At 39.4% G+C, this 21534-nt stretch overlaps 1 protein-coding gene across 4 annotated transcripts in view; it reads right to left on the bottom strand.

Annotated features, from left to right (window-relative positions):
• The window catches only part of Sidt1 (SID1 transmembrane family member 1), an 84912-nt gene that overhangs the window by 34537 nt on the left and 28841 nt on the right, over window positions 1–21534 (bottom strand). For all 4 annotated transcript variants that reach the window (XM_070030222.1, XM_070030223.1, XM_070030225.1 and 1 more), the window contains 8 exons: window positions 16232–16353; window positions 14870–15040; window positions 9152–9197; window positions 5010–5111; window positions 4268–4351; window positions 3676–3763; window positions 2596–2667; window positions 1863–1956 (listed from right to left, as the gene is read on the bottom strand). In XM_070030222.1, coding sequence (XP_069886323.1) covers window positions 1863–1956; window positions 2596–2667; window positions 3676–3763; window positions 4268–4351; window positions 5010–5111; window positions 9152–9197; window positions 14870–15040; window positions 16232–16353 — 779 coding nt within the window. Of the gene's footprint in view, window positions 1–1862; window positions 1957–2595; window positions 2668–3675; window positions 3764–4267; window positions 4352–5009; window positions 5112–9151; window positions 9198–14869; window positions 15041–16231; window positions 16354–21534 lie in introns of those variants that run through there.

The following is a 21534-nucleotide window of genomic DNA, read 5'->3' on the forward strand; positions in this document are numbered from 1 at the left end:
TAATGTCTATATTTCCATTGACCCAATAATGACCTTATGGCATATTTTTTCTTCTAGTAGGGATCCAATTTGGGACCAGGTATTGCCTTTAGTTAATCTTTAATTGAAAACATTTGCCTATCCTTTCTTTGTCTTTCATTTTTCCACATGATTAGATTCAAAATATGCTCTTGCAGTATGCTACACAAGTGATGTGGTACCCTTCTCAGGGCAGAGAATCTGGATGCACAAATGTTTGCCTTCTTGGGGATAGTAATTTTGATGAGTCTGTCAATGCTTTATATGGATTTTTTGCAATTATTATATAGTTTACCCTAAAAAGACTAAGCAATTGGTGAAGTCATATTTTCAGACTATACACATATCTTGATCCTTATCAGATCTCCCTCTTAGATATAATATTGATGATTCTTAACTTGACCTACTCTTTACTATGAAGTTCACCAATGGATGATTTTTCCAGTGTTAGCACTCGCACCATATTTACCAGTCAGCGCTAAGTCTGCGTAGCCCAAGGTCCTTCCTTTTACTATCAGTATTTGCAAATGGTAACTTTTCCTTAATGGTAACTGTTCTGATAAATTTGTAAAATTCATTGGGTATATAGCTTCTTTTCTTTATAAGGGTTCATTAATTTCTTTTTCTTGGTTGTTGTTTGTTTTGGTCCCAAATGGTTTATAATTCCTTATCCCAATTATTGTGGTGCTCAGATTCTCCCAGATTTTCTTTTTGGCCAGTCTTGGGGCTAGAAATCTGGATTTGGGCTCCTAAGCTCCTTTTTGCTCAAGGCTAGTGCTCTATCACTTGAGCCACAGTATGTACCATTTCTGGCTTTTTCTGTGATTAGTTAGTGGTAAGAGTCTCATGGGCTTTCCTGCCTGGGCTGGCTTCAAACCAAGATCCTCAGATCTCACCCTCCTGTATAGCTAGGATGATAGGTATGAGACACCAGCACCTGGCTTCAAAGATGTTTTTGAAGGTAGAATCCCAACTGGAAAGCTTTAGGTCACAGAAGAAAACTTGTTTGACTTGTCTCACTCAGACTGTTGTATCATTAAAGTAGCTGGGAGATTGTTCCACAGACCTGGTTCGTCTTGCCTGGGTTGCCTTTTTTTTTTTTTTTTTTTTTTACAAGTTCTAAGGACATTTGTTTATTGTAAACCTCCTGCCATTCTTTTGTAGTTGCTTCACAGAGAACTCAAGAAGAATGAATTCTCAAAGCTCATCCCTGCTGGGAGAGGCAAAGAAACATTGGATGTTTCATGAGGAGTCCCAGTTTCTTATGAAGAGAAGCATCTTTGGCCAAATTACAGCATGGTGCCTTCTTTTCTTGTCCCAAGGGATATTTTACTGGAAAGCAGATGCTACGCTAGAAGAAAAATACCTGGTAATGTGGTATACTATCATATCACTCTTGCTTTTTTTATTGTATCACAAGATTTATTTGGCACATAAAAGTTGTTTTCTTTTGATTGAATGTCCAAGGTTGTTCCTAAATTTCTATGTTAGAAAGAATTGATCTTTTCCTACAGTCTTTAGATTTACAGTGAGTATTTTCTGATCTCAAAAAAAAAATAGAAAAGTTGCCTTTTTCTTAAGATTTCCATTTAATAAAAACAGCCGACATTCTACCAGCACTGGTTATGTAAATAACCTTGACATAAATACTGCAAGTTACACTATCTCATTTTTACAGTATCTCATTTTTCCAGATGAGAAAACTGAACAGGAGAATAAGTAGTTCATCCACATTCCTACAGTTAGTGGCCAAGGTAGTTTCAAACCTAGTCTAATGCCTATGCTTTCAGCATCATAGAGAGACTGGCAAAGAGGGTTATTCGTTCTTGAAACTTTTGACCTACCTCACATAATGAATGAACACAACAAGCAGGCATCCCAGGTAGAAGGACAAGAAGATGAAGACACTGAAAAGGCTGGATTTCACATACACGGATCCTGAGGACAGAGAAATAACCTTGGTCAGGTAGTCCTCAGGAATAGGAGGACTATGTTTGGGGCATGACAGCTTAAAGAAGACACGTTTCTCTTTCTCCATCATCCTCACACACCTATTCTCTGAGTGTCTGTCTTTCCCTGTCATCTCTGTCTCTTTTTTATTTTCTTTTCTGAGAAAGAAAACACAATGTGGCATAGGTTACACAGCCTTCACTTTATAATTCACCTGCCTTCTTCCTCCAGAGTACTGGGATTATAGGTATGTTCTACCACCTCCAGCTTAATTCATTTTTAAAGCCCAAGAAACTTTCATTTTAAATGGTAAAGCTATGGAAGATCACTCAGATGTTATTCACTAGCTGCTGCCTTCTTAGTGATGATTTCTAATGGGAGCTGTGAAGGAACTATTATCTACAGTAGAATGGGTGTGTAGAATTGAATCTACACTCATCCTCAAAGGAACGTAGAGCCCTTTGCCTCATGCTAGGTAAGCATTCTACCACTAAGACATATGGTTAGTGTGCGCCTTTCTTTGGATTTCTTAGGATGATACCCCCTGAGAGAATGCCATTAGTATTCAATGTTCTAAAAGATTTCCCGACAGCATTTTCCCCATCAAACTCTAGAGCCAACACTAACCTTCAACAGAAGGAATGATGGTCACCTTTAAGTTCTTGGTTCGTTGTAGATTCCATGTCTGATTCTCATTTTCTAGCAAACAAAACAGGAAACAAGGAATAGGCACTATAAGTTAGATATTAAGTTCTTGTCTTATCTTCTGAACAATTCTACAAGAATGTCCACAATCAACTCTGCTTGTTGAACAAGAACTGGCAGGAAAACCCTTGTTCCAACCTTTCAACAATCTAACATTGGTGGTTACAGCTTTCAGTTTGGCCTTTACTTGGATGCATTTTGACGGATATGAGTGAAATGGGAGTATTGCGTTCTTTCTCCACTAGGGAGGGGTTTGACCCTTCTGGCATCTACAGGTATATGAAGAGACAAGGTGCAAAAACAGAAAGCTATTTCTTCCTTTAGTTTGCCTTCTATTCTAGTCAGTAAAAATTTGTGTTTCTGTTACCTAGTCACCAAAGGACTTGTAGTTAATCAAGGAATATTAGACACTGGTCAAATTCTAGAGTTACATAGTACACTAACAGAAATGTCAACTAAACACCAAGCAAGCCATGTTACACTCACTGATAAACGCCCACTGAGTTGGTGACGTGTGGCTCATCTATGTTTTCAGTAGCCCAGGACATTCATAATTTACTCACCTATCTGTAGATGCCTAAGATTCTATATACCCCTCATCACTGTGAGAAAGTTATGTTTTTACTGTCTTGTGAAGTGCCGTTCTGGCAACTGGAATGGTGAACTCTAAACTTTACTTGTACATCTTTGTGGAAATGATGATGTCTTGGGAAAGTGTGTAAGATGTTACTGCACAGTGACAAATATTTGCTGAGTAAAAGATCTGCTGTATAGTGAACTGACTATGTAGCCTGAGGGAGTGTAATACTTGTATATAAAGTTGAAATGTTCTAATTGGAGTTTGCAGTACCAATAATATCCTTAAGTTTATTGCTTTTCATTGTGTTTTTATTTTCCTTTGAGTGTATCTCTCAGGACTGTCTTTCCATTGCCGATGAGCCATTAGAGAGAACATGATGAACTTTTGGCTTCCCTTTTTCTCCTTTCCTCACTATGTCTTACCCTGGATGAAGAATGATCCTCCGCAGGCATAATCTTCAGGTTTAATCACAAATACCACGAAGAACTGCTCATCTGGAAAATCCTTCTTCTGTAGGAAATAGCAATCTTAGGCAAGATATTTAAGACAGAGAAGGGAGAAAGTCCATGGCAGGGGTGGGAAGGGGGTGTCCATAGTTGAGGCCATGCTTTCGAGCTTGTAGCTGGTATACATGACTAGAATGTGTTTAATTGCTTCAAATGGGTCTGCTAAACTTCATCCTAAATTGCCACTCCCACCCCCAACGAATAGATTGGAATCTTCAGGCCTTTTCTCTAAGAAATCTCTCAGATATATGTCCCACTACACTATGGGCTTCCCAAAATTCCCAAGGAGAGAAGATCCACTGGCAGAATAGCATTGTTCACAATTACCCGATACCCATATCACCCACAACCCAATTTCCCATAGCAATCCTGGTTTTTAAGCCAACCAGGAAGGAAGGAGGTGTAAGGGAGACACTAGGTAGAAATCTCTTTTGGATGCTGATCCAGCGATATACACTATCAAGTCAACATTCCCACTGACAATAGTGATGACAAAGCCATGTCTCACCTGCAGCGTGATGGCAGCTTTCTTGGTCATAGACTGATAGACACCATTAAACTCCACGTTGTGGTCAAGATCATACACAGGGCACTATAGCATCCATGAGGAGTAAAAAGTAAGCAGTTCTTCATGTTAATTAGTGAGTTAGTTAAATTAAATTAATGAATTACATTCTATTAGGGCCCTTCCACCTGGATCACAGAGCAAGAGAATCTCATTAAACCAGGATCCAGAATGTTTTCTGCAAAATAGCTATGAAAACGTGGTGGCTTGTCCTCTAATGTCAAGGCCATTTTTATAATGAAGAAAACTATGAAAAGGTTGTCTTAAAGTATACAACATATTTCCCATGTTGTTTTTAGAATACCTTCTGAGATAGAAAGAACCATTACAATAAAAATTTAAAAAGAACAAACAAACTTCCATTCTCTTTTTCTCATGGGACTCACAACTTCGTCTTCTTAGTCAGGTGTGATATATCATCGCTCCTCTGTTTCTTCTTTCCTTGGTTTTGGTGAGAAGTTAACTGTTCTTCCTCTCTCTGTCTTCCCTCCCTCCCGCCCCTCTGGTTTGAACTCATCATACAGATTGTCCTCTCATGTGCAGAAGATATTAGTTTTTTTTTGTTTCATAGTTTGAGGGGTGATACATAGTAAGAAGATGTCAGAGTTCTCATCCTCTCTTTTTTTTTTTATTCTCGGATAATATAGTCTTATGCATTAAAAGGTGGGTAAGTATCAGCACTTACCATGATGTTCTGGACTGAGACAACAGAACATGGATAAGCCATTTCAGACACCACTTTAATGATAACTGAGTCCACTTCTTTGGGAAATTTGTATAGAAAATACTGAAATAAAAGAAAGACGTAATTTATTAATGTTACAACATTGTTCACAGTTATGAGCTCAAACTGTTTTAACATGCCTCAGCTATTAACATGCCTCACTATTAAGCATACAATTTACATACATATCTCAATAAATCTTCTTTCTCTGAGTCAACCATCTTCTCACATACAGTGAACAACTAACTGCTTGGCAGAGGGCTCTATGCCAGACTTCAGGAAAATATAAGGCAACATAGCCCTTCACACAGTGTTACTATTCCATTTCATGGTATGGCCATTTCTTTTCCAATTAAGCTACACTACACTTCATTCCATTTCCTACTTGAGAAGTTGTATAGCACCATTGGTGTTTTCCACTCCCTACTCCACAGCCTTTAATTTAGGAGTATGCACAGAATATAATGAGACATTTATTTCCTTGTGATCATCATGAAACATAAAGGTCTCTTGGAAAAACAGATAAACCTGTTCTTCAAGAATTTTGACTACTTTCTTATCAGCAAGAATTACCCCTATGTTAATCTTTTCCTGGACCTTTGGCTAAAGAATCCATTGCCTAGTTAGACTATATTAACAAGGTATTTAGATTCAAAGACTCAGCTGACATCTAGCTTCTGAGACACATTCACAAATTTTGGTAAGCAGGGGTATCTCTGAAATTACTTCTCAAATATCACAAGCAAAGACTTTATAATAGAGAGAGATTATACAGTTACCTGTATATATTCTAAATCCATCAGAAAAAAAGATATTTGCTCTTAAGTTTTAAACATGTCACTAATAAGGAGGAAAGGGGAAATCTGATCAAGAATTATGAATGTGGCAGTTGGATGGGTAGCTATGTCAAGTTTGTAATTGAAAAGTTAAGCCAGGCGCCAGTCGCTCATGCCTGGAATCCTAGCTACTCAGAAGGCTGAGATTTGAGGATTGCAGTTCAAAGCCAGCCCAGGCAGGAAAGTCTGTGAGACTCTTATCTTCAATAAACCACCAGAAAACCAGAAGTGGTGCTGTGGCTCAAGTGGTAAGGCACTAGCCTTGAGCTGAAGAGCTGAGGGACAGTGCTCAGGCCTAGAGTTCAAGCCCCATGACTGACCCCCCCCCAACAAAAAAGTTGAAGAAACTGACACAAACAAGACTGATATCCTAAGACTTTAATAACTCTCTCACTTATTAAAGAGAAGCAAAACATGTTCAAATTTAATTTGTTATCCCAACATCCCTTTTGTAATTCTGCCTTGAGAACCAGTGCAATAAAAATAGAATGTAATCTTCATAATCTGAATGTTTCTGATGGGGAAAGATTATTTTATGCTGCTGTATAGAAGTCCCTTCATGAAGATGGCAACACCACAAATATAAAGTTTGATACATATAATTTAGGGCTCTTCAAAAGGTGAGGAGTCCAAATCCCTCTAGGATGTCAGGGAACCCTATTTTGCCATTCAAGGGCATTACTGTGATTATTCTTTGCAATTATGAGCATCATATATATTCTTATATATACATATATATATATATATATACTGATTTTGCATAAACATTTGTCAATTACTGAAACCTTGTCAACTTGCCAAAGTATTACAACTCTTATTTATCTCTAAGTTACAAAAACGCCAAATGAATGTTTTTGATCCCTGCCCTAACAATGTACTTTCATTACAAAGAAGCAAATGGCAATCACTCAAAGAAATGGCTAGAATTTAGGTGAAAAATCACCATGTGTACTCTGAATATCTATCCAGTTTCTGTGACCAGTCAGTGCTGTTGCCTGTTTCTATGTATAGAAGTAGAGGAAGACAAAGATTGATGTAGGTTGTCTGAGAACTCACTCTGTCTGAGAACTCACTTACTTGGGTGAGTGTGTAAAAACAGAAACTCATTTCTACAACCAGAGGATACAAAATATAGGCCAAGATGGGAACTGTTAAGAGAAATGCAAGACTTTCACACATATCAAAGACATTAGGTTTTATCAATTGTTCTAAGTATATTTCAACTCTAGTTTGGAGTTTGTATACAAATTATTTATACATCAATAGTTATAGACTATTTAAAATAAAAAGAAGCCATCATATGCTTTATCACTGATTTTCAGTGACCTCATATTTGTTCTAGCTTTGCACAAGGATTTATCCTTTCTGTATTTAGAGTAAAAGTTGTTACCCCACCCCCCCTTTTTTAGGTACCTCCATTGCATCTAGTAACAGCCAGAGCTTTCTAAATATTACCTGAATAAAGGCTCAATGCATGTCAAGGAAAACAGATCATGGCCTGTGGTCCTCTCCTGCCACTGGGCGGCAGTGTGTGTGCTGGAGTGACTTTCATTGAAAGGGGGAAACGGAACTCTTATAAAGCAGTGTTGGCCTTTTCTGCTTGTCCTAGACATATAGTAGTTATTGCAAATATGTGAAACCATGGATTTGAACCCCAAGATAGGGACACAAGAGGTTTTATCTTTCTTGCTGCTGTTTTTAATGTATGTATAGTGTACTGTGTGATTTTTTTTTTGTTGTTTCTTTTGTACGTTCTTCCCCTCATGGTATAACCCCTGTTTTCACTGTATTTGATTCCCATGCCCTGCATCTTATATTCACATTTTTCTAATTTGGAGAGGGGAAGGGAAATAACCAAATACTGAAATGAGGGTACAGGATGACCCATTGTAGCAATGAGCTGTGCAAGACACTGTGTTGAAAACGAACTTTACAGCTTGAGAGAGAAGGAGGAGGGAGGAGTTGGGGAGGCGGGGAGGGAAGGGATGGATGGTAGGGGAAAAACAAAGGGGGGGATAACAACACTCAATAGGAAATGTACTCATTACCTTCCTCATGTAAGTATAACCCCTTTGTACACTATCTTTACAATAAAAAAATATATATTTAAAAAAAAGCAGTGTTGGGCATGGAGATGTGGCTCGGTTCATAGATCATAAGGTCTATCACTGCAAAACAAAAATAGGAATGTGTTCATAAAGATCTGGGAGAGTTGATTTGCATGTGCATTTTCCAATTTGCTGTAGAATAATCACTTTAGTAATTTGAAGTCAGCCATGGTAGATAAAATATACCCCCAGGAACCGGCAGAAACTATAAATCAGGGCTTTCTCTTTGAGAACTAGTTGTTAAAATATGTAGCATGCCAGCATTACAGCAACTGTAATAGAATTACAACAAACCAGGCCAAAAACTAAGTAGCCATTTATGACCAAAGGTATGTCAAAGAGCCTACAGAAAATTCACAACAAATATCAAGCAATACACAAACATGTTTAAAAGTTGCTGTTATGTTCATTCTTTTCTTTCAGAAGCCATGAAAGACAAAAGAAAAGTAGGAAGAAATAAACGTTTTCCTGTCTTTATTCTCTTTATGATTGTGGTATAATGAGGAGCACATCCAAAATAGCTAATTCTCCTAATAGTATATTTTTATCTGTATTCCTGCTCTCTATTTTTCTTTTCTTTATTATTTTTATCTTTTTCTTTTTTGTAGTACTGGGTTTGAACTAAAGACCTTGTATTTACTAAAGAAGTACTGTACCATTTTGAGCCATACTCCCCAACTGTCCTGTTCTTCATGACAGGGAAAACTAAATTTATTGCACCAATAATATTGTAAAAAATTTAAATTGTTTCCTCTTGTATTTTTACAACAATTATTGGTACATCTATCTGGCATCATATCTTCATTCCTCCCCCTGCCAACCCCAACAGGACAAAAGAACAGAACTTGAATCTTTTAACTTTTTTATTCTGTGTCCCCTGCTCCTAGGCCAGTCTTAACACGGAGTCTGGAACATGGTAGGCACAACATGATTTGCTTAATAAAAGATTGTACCAAAGAGCAAATATCATACCTCTCATTTGATAGCAATTAAGGTGATGAAGATTAAATGTCCTGTCCAAAATCCCAGTAACATGAACAACAATCTAGAATCCAAATGTATGTCAAACTGAGAGATCAAAGACTGCACCACACGCTGACTCTCCCCATTAGCATAATTTCTGTGAGTAAAACCAACAGGTGGGCTCTTGACCACTTACCTGAGGTTGAGAGGGGCTGGCAGTGAAGTGAAAGGCATTATTTGTCCTATGAAATGAAAGTGGGAAAAATAAAAGTGGAAGTTAGCACCCAAAAGGTGATGAGATGATCTCTACAAACCAGTCCTTAGGGAGAGATGTATGTTTTTGTCTTAAGGGATTTTCCAAATTGCCTATCACACCTACTAAAATTCTTCTTCAAGATTTTGTCCTCTGTGGCTTAGGCCTTTTAAGGCCTAGTTTTTATTTGTACTCACTTTCCAAATAGAAATACATATGATTATGGGAGACTTTAAGACAACAGTGCTCCAGGCTCTGCGGAAAAGGGAGTACACAGTTAGCATAAATCTACAGCACTCTGTGGAGGGAATAGCTGGGAAATCATTCAAGACACTGGGAGACAGGGTCAAGCAGTTCTCTACAGCTTTGTAAGGGCTACTGTTGGGCTTTTCTCTTTCTAGCTCTTGCCACATCACTTGTTGGCCTTGTAGTTCATGCACACAGGTCGGCTGCACCGCTGTTCCCAAGCAAATTGAGATGCTGTATCACTCAGCAATGGGCACTTCTCCCTGAGCTGTTGGGAGCTGGAGCCTAAATTTCTGAGATAACTTACCATCTTTGTTCCCTGGGGCTTCTGTCCTGAATTTCCTTTATATAAAAAATCAGTCTCGGGGCTGGGAAGATGCATGCATAAGGCCCTGGGTTCGATTCCTCAGCACCACATAAGCAAAAAGAAAAAAGCCGGAAGTGGCGCTGTGGCTCAAGTGGTAGAGCGCTAGCCTTGAGCTGAAGAGCTGAGGGACAGCGCCCAGGCCCAGAGTTCAGGCCCCATGACTGGACCCCCTCCCCCCCAAAAATCAGTCTCTTAGCAGGGTACTGTGAGAGCCCCCAAAAGCCAAGCTGTGAGGCCCCCAAGGATTGGGAGGATGGAATGCCTCCTCCCAACATGAACTCTCAGATTGCTGAGTTTCCTGAAAAGGTCAATTCAGGCCCAACTTGGTAGGAAATTCAGATTTCTATTCTGGGTGTATGTTAATTCCACCCCAAACTTTCTGGGGCTTTAGGAACAGCTATAAGCCTATGCCAATTGTAAGTCCTTTCCTGCTTACATCTACTTCTTAAGATAAAGAAAGTTATTTATCACTGGAATAAGATTCTACTACATGACTGGTGCTTGTGACTTCAAAGATATCGAGTAAGAGTGTATCACATGATTGGTGCTTGTGACTTCAAGAATAGTGTGACCTCACTTTCTGCACAGACACCCCTGTATCCCACTTAGTAAATACCTTGTAAAATCTACCTGGGGCGCCTGAAGCTGGTGGAAGGCTGCTGACCCCTGAGGCCCCAAACCTCAGTTCCATGGTCTGGTGGTTTCTGTGGGTCACAGCAGATCACAGCCTGGGCCTCCCACCTGTCTTTAATCCTAGCTACTCAGAAAGGCTGAAATCTGAGCATCCGGGTTCAAAGGCAGACTCCTCCCCCTCTCCCCAGAGAAGCCTGTGACACTCTTATCTGGTGCTGTGGCTCACAGTGGTAGAGTGCTAGGCATGAGCAAAAGAGCTCAGGGACAGCATTCAGGGTCTGAGTTCAAGCCCCACCAAGGAAAAAATAAACAAATTTAAAAAATAAAAATAAAAGAATGGGCTGGGAAGGTGGCTCAGTGGTAGAGCGCTTGCCTTGCAAGCATGAGGCCCGGGGTTCAATTCCTCAGCACCACAAAAGCAAAAAGAAAAAAGCCAGAAGTGGTGCTGTGGCTCAAACGGTAGAGCGCTAGCCTTGAGCTGAAGAGCTGAGGGACAGCGCCCAGGCCCAGAGTTCAGGTCCCACGCCCAGAACCAAAAAATAAAAATAAAAATAAATAAATAAATAAAAGAGTTTTTAAATTAAACATTCTTCTAGAAAGGGCAATAGAGACATAGAAGCAAGATAAGTAGAATTAGAGGTGTTATTTAGGAATCATGAAATTAGAACACAATTTATCAAAGCAAGAGCTATGAGATAGTTTGTCCTTGAGCTGGGCTCAAAGTTTAGTTCACAGCCATGGATGCAAGTTTTATATGTACACTTTGGACAAAAATCCCCATGCATGTGGAGGGTTGGTTCTGCTGAAATTCGGTTGAAAACTTTTGATCTTAAGCTTTCTAAAGAAGCCAAAATTAATGTCAAACCCAGTTGTATGTCAGCTTCAGAGAGTCCACAGCGAGGCCAGGACCTGCAGTGCTGTGTGTGGTCTGGGGGGAGCTCTTTCAGCAGTCTGGGGAATGTGACCTGCGGTTACCAGGGCAACACAAGACCTTCAACCAACCCTCTTGTTGCTAGGTCAGAGGAACACAGAGACACACACAGAGATATCTTGGCTAGCCACAGACAGCATGACATTTCCTGAAGCAACCTGTGTTCTTTGGCCAGAAATTTGATCCTTTTTTTTTTTTTTAAATCCCCTTCCCTATCATTTGAGTTTTAATTGTAATACTGAAATCTGCAGACATCAGTATGTAGTTTCTGGTTTTTTTTCTTGTTCTATGTGTTAATGCAATGCACACAACCTTGAAAGCAAATTGTTTATCTTTAAAACTATTGCATGTGAGTGCTTTGTTTCTCGTGAAGCCAACAGTATGTGCAAAATAAATATTATGTCTGTTGGGGATGGATCAGACATTCTGCTTCTTCCTGCATAGCCCCTAGCAGGGGTGGGGAAGGTTTATTTTATCAAGCATCACTAGCCAACAATCACAGAGCTAAAACTCAAAGTACGTTTAGCTTTAGAGAAAGAAGAATCACAAACTCTTAATTTATTTGCTTAAAAAATTAAGAACAAGAGAGTCGTAAGATAGAAGAAAAAGAAAGGAGAGATGGGAAGAAGGATTGGGTGGAAAGAGAGACAGGACACAAGTTCAGCGGCTTAGAGGGGATTTCCACAGAGGACCATTCTATATGAGCAAGCTCCTCACACAGGGCATGGATCTTCCAAACTCCATCTTGTTTGTTGAAGGAAATGATATCCTATTATTCCTGGACTACGGACTCCAGAAAATTATTCTCTCTTATCTCCAGCGGGCCATCTGTCACAAGTTCCCTTCATCAGCTCAAGCTTCCGATCAGTTCACTGGTCAACCCATCCCCTCCCTACCCTCTAGGCCCCTTCTGTATAACCTCTGCACTCACCATTAAAGCCTACCCTTTCCACTCTTCTCTGAGACTTTGCTTCCACAAATATCCAGCTCCCCTCCTCATTTCATCTGCCATGCTACTCTTTCCTTAAGAAAGAGACTCTCGTCTCAACTACATTAAAAAAAATTAACAAACTACTCCGATAAAATTCCTCCCTCCTTCTTGTTTCTCCCTCCATTGAGGCCATTCTGGACCATCCTTTCCTTCATACAACCCAGCTGTTCCCATCATCCTCTGGATTTTGGGGTCACTAGCAATGCTGGTAGAACCGCAGAGGAGGGAAACACACATCTCAGCTATCATCTTTTCTCAGCCTTACCTTGGTCTCAAAAAAAGTCCTAGTAATGCTCTCAGTGTCTGCTGCTGAGACTCAGTCATATTATAAGAGGTGCCAACTGGAAGCAATGTGACAGAATAGATTTGCAGTTTCATCAGACTCAAGTCATTCATTAGCACTTGCACAGAACTGTGACCCCATGACTTTAGTTTCACAGAATTCAGTTCTCCAAAGGGTCTAGTTGCCTCATCAAAAGCCACCCCTATGATTCCTGTACATTGTCACCGGATGACAGTGACAGATAAAAGATACCAATAAGGGCCACGCATCTCTGAAAGTTCAGAGAAGTGCATGATTATTGGCATCAAGTAGAATTCCTACATGGTTTTGTTTTTACCAATTTTTAAATTATTAAGTTAACCTTATTCATCATATTTAGAAAGTGCTTTAGCGGCTGGGAAGGTGGCTCAGTGGTAGAGTGCTTGCCTCACATGCATGAGGCCTGGATTCAATTCCTCAGCACCACATACACAGAAAAAGCCGGAAGTGGCATTGTGACTCAAGTGGAAGAGCACTAGCCTTGAGCTGAAGAGCTCAGGGACAGTACCCAGGCTCAAGCTCCAAGAACAACAACAACAAAAAAAAATGCTTTTAGGGTAGTGATTCACAACACTGGCTATATGTTAGAAATATGTTAGAATCACTTAGGGAACTTTAAAAAAATGTGTATGTATATATAAATGTGTGTGTGTGTGTGTGTGTGTGTGTGTGTGTGTGTGTGTGTGTGTGTGTACACCAGTGTCTAAGCTTCCCTGCTAAAGATTCTGATTTCATTGATCTGAGTGGGTCTTATCCACCAGAGAATATTCTTTGCTATTAAAATGATCATAACATCACGCTATTAATGGAGAGACTTGGAGCAGAATGCTGTGGATGCTTTAACTTTATGGGAAGTCATTCATCCATTTATCCATCCATCTTGGTGGATATTTCTCCATGTCAAGGGTAAAGAGAAGAGCAAGATAAAAATTTAATTCTTATTAACAACTCCACTGGCTACAGACCTTTTTATAAACATCTCTTGAAAAACTTAGAGCTTTATAATAGAACATTCTGATCAGATAAACTGCAAAAGAAGATGGCATGTACTATTTAAAGTAGTCTTATGTTTTAAAGAATTGATTTTTTATTGAAATATAATAAAATATAGAAAGTACATATGTTAGAGCATATATCTGAAAGAGTTATCATCAGGTAAACAAAGCCATTATAATTATTTCTTATTCAAAGATTGACTTCTAATATCACAGAATAGTTTGCCTGGTTTTATATGTTATATGTAATATAATGCATTGATTCCATATATATAATATATATTATATTGATTCCATATATACCATGTGTCTATACATATGGAATCAAATATACATATATGTAATCACATAACATGCATTTCTTTTGTCTGGCTGCTTTTGCTCAGCACTGTGAGACCTATTCTGGTAGTCAGTTATTTCAATAGCTTGTTCATTTTTACTCTTGTTTATATTCTACTACTAAATGCCACAATTATGCACAATCATGGGTGCATAACTAAAAGTGGCATTGCGTCATTGGGTCGTTCAAATTCTCACACTTTGGTGTTGTAATGGAATCTCATTTTCAATTTAATAATTTATCCTGCTAGCTAAGGAAGATGTGTTATTTGTCTGTGTGGAAAGCTTCTTTAGTGAAGTGTCCAAGCATAATGCCTAGTTTGTTTCACTAAAGTTGCTAGTTTGTCTTATGTTTAAAACAAAACAAAATGAAACAACACAAACAAACTCAGGAACATAAACAATATGGGTCACTCCAGAGAAGGAAAAGAACCACATTCTTATCTACATTCCTAAACTGGAAGGAGCAAACTGATAAGGACAACCAAACAAGTTTAGTGTTTTCCTTAATGACGAAACAAAACTTCCTTCAAGTGTACGGTCATGGTTAGTCATAATCACTGCCTAACGTGCCAAGTCAGCAGTAACTCTGACCTGAAGTACATAGAGAACCCCCAAGCAGATATACCTCTGGGGTCATTCTGTCTTTTATTTGGCACCAGCTGCTACCCCTTCCCCCTTTCACAGATTAAGGCCTTACTGGGCAGGAGACTTCAGAATTAATATGCTAAGTGGCTAATTTCCTTGCACAGTGCTAATCTACATGGACAGAAGCACAACTGAACATCCACAGACACAGAAGACAACACACAGAGAAAGGCCACAGGTCCTACTTACTGGAGCTGGAAGTGCTTGATCTTGGTGACCAGCAGTTTGTAATGGGCACCAAGTGGTGCCATGGATGCAACATCTACAAAGATCAGTTGCTGCAAAGGTCCTGTTTTGTTCGTTGCTGTGGAGGGACATAAGGTGCGGCTGACTTCCTGGTAGTTGTAGCTCCTCTGGTATCTGAAGCAACAGTGGGCAATGGCGGCAAGAACAAGAAGTCTCAGTGAGCACACAGGAGAGCCTTTCCATGCTACGTCTGTACAAATTTGCTTTCCAGTACTTTATGCTCTGACCAGGTCACTTAGCAACATCCACTATGATTATACTCAGCCACCTTCCTAATTCAGTGAGGAAAAGTATGAACTTCTAAGAGGGGAAACTGCCCTGTTCAATTACCAGTTCATTCTATTTTTCTACCCTTTGATTTTTTTTTTTGTTAAAGGTAAAGAAAACCCTGGATCCAAGTTAAACTTGACAGAATTAGTATTTCAGTCCTCAAATTCCTAAACCATGTGTGTGTGTGTGTGTGTGTGTGTGTGTGTGTGAACTGCCCTGTTCAATTACCAGTTCATTCTATTTTTCTACCCTTTGATTTTTTTTTGTTAAAGGTAAAGATAACCCTGGATCCAAGTTAAACTTGACAGAATTAGTATTTCAGTCCTCAAATTCCTAAACAGTGTGTGTGTGTGTGTGTGTGTGTGTGTGTGTGTGTGTGTGTGTGTGTGTTTGTGTGTATGTATATTGGGACTAGAGATCTGAACTCAGGGCCTCATGCTTGCTAGGCTGCTTGCAATACTACTGAGCTGTATTCCCAACCCTCCCCAACCCTTTAAGAATGATGTAATACCATACATGCTGCCCACTTCCATATGCCTTGGATGTTTTTCTCTCTTATTTTTTAATGCTCACAAGGCCTCAGAAAATTCACCTCTGCAAAAAATATGAGGCTAAGAATTTACTATTTTTTTTCACTGTAGTATCTCAGCACTTACTACTTAGTAGTGCTCTCTATACGGTAGCAAAGATGTGTACATGGCGGATATGTTGAAGAATGAGGTTGATGTTGCTTATTCGTGTTGACTGTTGGGCCTCATTCACTGAAAGGCTACAAAGTGACCCACTTTTTAAAAACGTTTTAGTAGAGTGATAGGTTGTAAAGTGGTGTAAAGTTCTTTCAGGTGCTTAAAACTAAGTAGAATGGTCATCTGAAAGTTTGAGGGGATGGGAATCGAGCAGCTTCATTTGGCATGCAACATATCTTAGCATTCTCATGTCTGATTTCTCCTTCTGCTTCATAAAAATCAACAGATGTCTATCTAGGTCATTGAAGAAAACCAAATGAAGTAAAGATGTCTGGGAAAGACGACTTACAGTCCTTGGAAGAGCAGAGGAACCTGCCAGGACAGCACCTCTTTCTGCTGACGAACCACAACTAGGACTGGGTAGTCAAGGTTCTCCGAGGAACTGTTCACATGCACCCGTACGGCGGTCACCTGTGTGAGAGGACAGAAAGAAGTAGCGCGAGCACACGCACACACACACACACACACACACTCACACACACTCATACACACACACACACACACCTTCACTTAGGAAAAGTGATTCCTGACATTGTATCTCCTGATAAGAGACTCCAAATGTTCTAGCTGTTTCTTCTCATTAGTCTTGTAACAACTTTGACTACTTTGAAACTGTCCCCAGGGAAACTAAAAAAATTGGTAACAGGTTCCAACCTGCCGAAATTCTGATTCAGTTGCTTTGGAGGGAAGCCAATTAAGGAAATTTTCAAATAGTAGGCTGAAGAATTTGAATAGAGTGGCTAATAGAAAGGTTTTGAGAAGCCCAGAACAGAAAAAGAACAATATTGATATCCTTCATTATAATTTGAACATAAATATAAGTATCTAAATCCACCTTCCTCAAATTACCCTAGACAACCCTCACCTCCAACAAACTATAATGCTGGTTTAGTAAACCATTCTCTATTTCAAACCAAACGATTAAGGCTTGTTTTATTATGGCCTACTGACAAACAGGATACTTTCCAGGAGCAGGTGGTCAGGGGTCAAGCTCTTCTTTTTGCTCTGACAGAAAAGAATCTTTTCTATCAGCAACTCTGTGGCTTCTTTTGAAACTTTGTCAACCAAAGATTTAATCTTGTCACAGCTGTTTCAAAGCTAAGAAACTGGACTTTGCTCCTAGGGCTGGATGGTTTGGTGTTTTCCTTCAATTTTGTTTTTTATAATACCATGGGCAATGGGGAAGAGAACAAAAAAGAAAGAAGGGCAAGGTAAATTTTGATCTTTACATGATTTTTTTTTCTTTTTTTGCTTCTGCCTTAGTATTTTCTTAAAAACTTCTTTATTAGTTGAAAATAGAGCTAGATAAATCGAAAAGAAGGGTAGGGTGGGAGAGATGGGAGAGAATGATGGAAGGGGTGACATTAATAAGATATATTCTGCTCATACATCGATCTGTTTAATTGAAACTCCCTTGTACAGCTACTTAAAGATAATAAAAATACTTTACAAATAAAAGAAAAATAAAATTAAAAACCTTTATTAGGGGAAAGAAACAAAATTCTCTAAATTCTTTTTTTACGTTTTATTATTATTATAAAGGTGATATACAAAGGGGTTACAATTACCTAAGTCAGGTAAAGGGTTTATTGATTGATTCATTAATTGGTTGCTGGTCCTGGGGCTTGAATTCTGGGCCTGGGTGCTGTCCCTGTGCTTCTTTTGCTCAAGGTGATCACTCTACCACTTGTGCCTCAGCACCACTTCCAGCTTATTTGAGTAGTTTATTGGAGATAACAATCTCATGGAGTTTCCTGACCTGGATAGCTTCCAACTGAAATCCTCAGATCTTAGCCTCCTAGTTAGAATTATAGCTGTGATCCTGAGCTTTTTTTGCTCAAGGTTAAGTGCTGTCTGAGCTGCAGATCCACTTCCAGTTTTCTAGTGGTTAAGTGGAGATAAGAGTTTCATGGACTCCGGTCTGGGATGGCTTGGAATTGTGATCCCTAGATCTCAGCTTCCTGAGTAGATAGGAATACAGGCATGAGCCACCAGTGCCTGGCAAAGGTACATTCCTTTGTGGACAATGCCACCCCTTTGTAATTAAATTCTAAAGATCTATCACATTCAAAATGGAAATTGGAAAGAACAGAACAACATAGGCATATATATTGCTACTTAGTTCTCTTTAATCAAGCTATAACTTCACTTCTGTAATGTTGGCACAGTTCAAAAGTAATTTATTAATTTGATAAGCTGAGCTTGCTCTTGAAGGGACTGGTTCTGCATGTTTCTATAGAAATTATGCCACAGCTGATAACTGCTAAAACCATATCTTTACTGTAGATCTCTTTCCTCAGATCTGGGAGTTTCACAAGAGCTACAAACCCCGTCGGTGTCAATGGAACTTACTACTTATACTTTTCACTCTTAGCTTTCATTTCTTTTTAAATTCCTTTGCTAGATGAATGTTTTCACCATGCAGTCATTTACCTAATTCTGAAACCTGCCATCCTCTATTTCCTACAACTTTAACTTCCTCAAGCAATAATTTTACTCCTTCCTAACTCTACCATCTACCTGTCCCCCAGAACCTCCCTCCATCTCCCAATGATACCCAGAGCTCAGTACTTCATACTTATGTTTCCCCTTGACAGTCCCCTGTGCATTCTTCTTAGCACATGGCTGCACTGTTCTATTTACTACAAAGTAACAAGAAGACTATAATGGATAGTCATGTGGGTATCCCCCATCTTTACTATTAACAAATGCATTTTATTTCATTCATCTCCTATTCCCAACGTCCCTTCCCTGAAGTATTTTTTTTTAAATTTATTGTAGAGGTACTATACAGAGGGGTTACAGTTACATAAGTAAGGTAAGGTAATGAGTACATTTAAAAATTATTATTTTTAAGTGGTTGTACAGGATATTCCCATTCTATAAAACAGTATATGAATACAAAGTGTCTGATAACATTGTCACCCTTTGCTCTTAACTCACCCTTCTCTCAACTTTTCTTCTTTTATCTTAATTGATAGTAGGTGATTACATAAATTTCACATATTTCACAGTATTGTGGAATAGTGATACTTAGTTAAAGTCATAAACACATTTTAACCTTCAAAAGGCAAATTGTCATTATCATGGTCCATAAAGTTTGTGAATTCTATGAAATACAATTATTTCTTCCACATTTCTTTCCTTTTGCTTAGTGTAAGCTGTTCCTTCTTTTTCTCTCATTCCGCTCTTCCCATCACTGTCTTTGGGTTGCTTGCTTTCATCTATGGCCAGAGCAGCTGATGGGCCCCTCTGTTATATGCTTTCCTGTTTCCCACTGATTCTGTGTCTTCCTTCTAGCTTCCCTCCATTGCATGCATGCATATGTGTGTGTGTGTGTGTGTGTGTGTGTGTGTGTGTGTGTGTGTGTGTACATTCCATATATGTGGTCAATAACATGGAGTCATTTAGCAATGATATGACAAAATGAGTGGCTGTCCTTTGTTTCTCGAGTCCTGTTTACTTTGTCATATCTCCTTGCATTTTGGCTTTAGCATCCTCATATCAGGGACACCATGTGCCATTTTTCTTTGCTCTTGCCTTACCTCGCTCAAAATGATTGGCTCTAGTTTCATCCATTTCCCTGCAAATGCCATTATTTTGTCATTTCTAATGGCTGCAAAATATTCCATTGTATATAGGTACCACAATTTTTGGATCCACTCATCAATAGTGGGGCATCTGGGTTGTTTCCATATCTCGGCTATTGTGAACAGTGCTGCAATGAACATGGAGGCGCATGTGTCCTTGTATCCTGGTTCCTGTTGTTCAGGGTAGATGCCTAGGAGTGGTCATAGGGGAGGTCTATATTTAGCTTTCCGAGGTACCTCCAGACTGCTTTCCAAAGTGGTGGTATTAGTATACATTCCCACCAACAATGCAGTAGGGTTCCTCTTTCTCCACATTTCCTCCAGCATTTGTCTTTGGCTGAATTTAGTATATTTCTTTTTGAACGACGTTATCCCTTCTCTCCTTTTCTCCCACTCTTCCCAACTCCCCTAACTCCAAGTTGTAAAGTTTATTTCCAACAGTGTCTAGTGAGTATCACTGTTGCATAGGTTCACCCTGTGACTTCCCTAGAATATTCTGACATACATGTAAAAGAGTCTATCATTTAATCTGTAAATAGTTCAATGTACATCTCTGAGAGATAGAGTATCACTTACTCTCCCCTCCTTCTTTTGCTGGTGCTGGTGCTTGTGCTTGAACTCAGGGCCTGGGCACTGTCCCTTAGCTTTTTCACTTAAGGCTATCACTCATCTGCCACTTGAGCACAGCTCCACTTCTGGCTTTTTGGTGGTTAATTGGAGATAAGAGTCTCGCAGAGTCTTCCTTGGTCGGCTGTCTCGAAACTGTTATCCTCAGACCTCAGCCACCTTAAGCAGCTAGAATTACAGTGGTAAACCAATAGTGCTGGCTCACTTATCTCTTGAGACTCAATCTGAAAGGTTCCTCCCCCACTTTCTGATAAAGGTGGGTGGGGCACATGTTTGAAAACAGCTCACAAAACAGTGGGGTTTTTTTTGTTTTTGTTTTTGTGTTTTGTGTTTTGATCATGGGGCTTGAACGCTGGGCCTGGGTGCTGCCCCTCAGCTCTTCAGCTCAAAGTGAACATTCTACCACTTGAGCCACAGCACCACTTCCAGTTTTCTGATGGTTTATTGGAGATATGAGTCGCACAGACTTTCCTGCCCAGGATGGCTTTGAACCGTGGTCCTTAGATCTCAGCCTCCTGAATAGCTAAGATTACAGGTGTGAGTCACTGGTGCCCTGCAAAACAGTGTTTTTTGTGAAGCACTCTCATTCTGGATTTTGCTGGACAAAAGGGACCAGATCCCTTTATCTCCCATTTCATGCCAATTGGCAATTAGGCACAGAAGCTTGCTTAGATTCAAGAATTTAGCTTTCTCACTCTTTTCCATGAATTCTTGAGTTATGGTCAAGAAGTTTCACTAAGTCTTTGTTACTTGGTTTACTTTCTTCTTTTTACTTATTTTCATTTTACTTATCTATTCTGCACTTGATGACATTTGTGCTATTTCCATTTTGGTATACATTTGTATACATATGTTTGTACGTTTTCACTTCTTTTGAGTATATTTTCATAAGTAGAATTACTGGGAAACATGATCACAAAAATACATGGTTACAAAAACTTACATTTCTGATACAGTAGCAATCCACATGAATCTATAGTACAAACAATAAATTTTATCTTTTTAAATACAGCTCTCCAGTTACCCAAATATCACTATTTAAATTTGTTTTACCTTCACTGAAGAGCATTGATCTCTTCCCTGCTGCCACTCTTTTTTTTTTTTTTTTTGCTGGTGTTGGGCCTGAACTCTGGGCCTGAGCACTATGCCTCAGCTCTTCAGCTCAAGGCAGGCACTCTACCACTTGAGCCACTGCACCACTTCCAGCTTTTTCTGCTTATGTGGTGCTGAGGTATCAAACCCAGGGCCTCATGCATGCAAGGCAAGCACTCTACCACTAAGCCACCTTCCCAGCCCATATATTTTTTTTTGCCTACCTACCCCCCATTGTCTTGTCTTGTCCAGTTACTCTTTCTCAACAGAGCCTACAATGGTG

This window comes from Dipodomys merriami, unplaced genomic scaffold, assembly GCF_024711535.1.
Source record: "Dipodomys merriami isolate MVZ:Mamm:240054 unplaced genomic scaffold, mDipMer1.0.p SCAF_2, whole genome shotgun sequence".
NCBI classification, from domain to species: Eukaryota; Metazoa; Chordata; class Mammalia; order Rodentia; family Heteromyidae; genus Dipodomys; species Dipodomys merriami.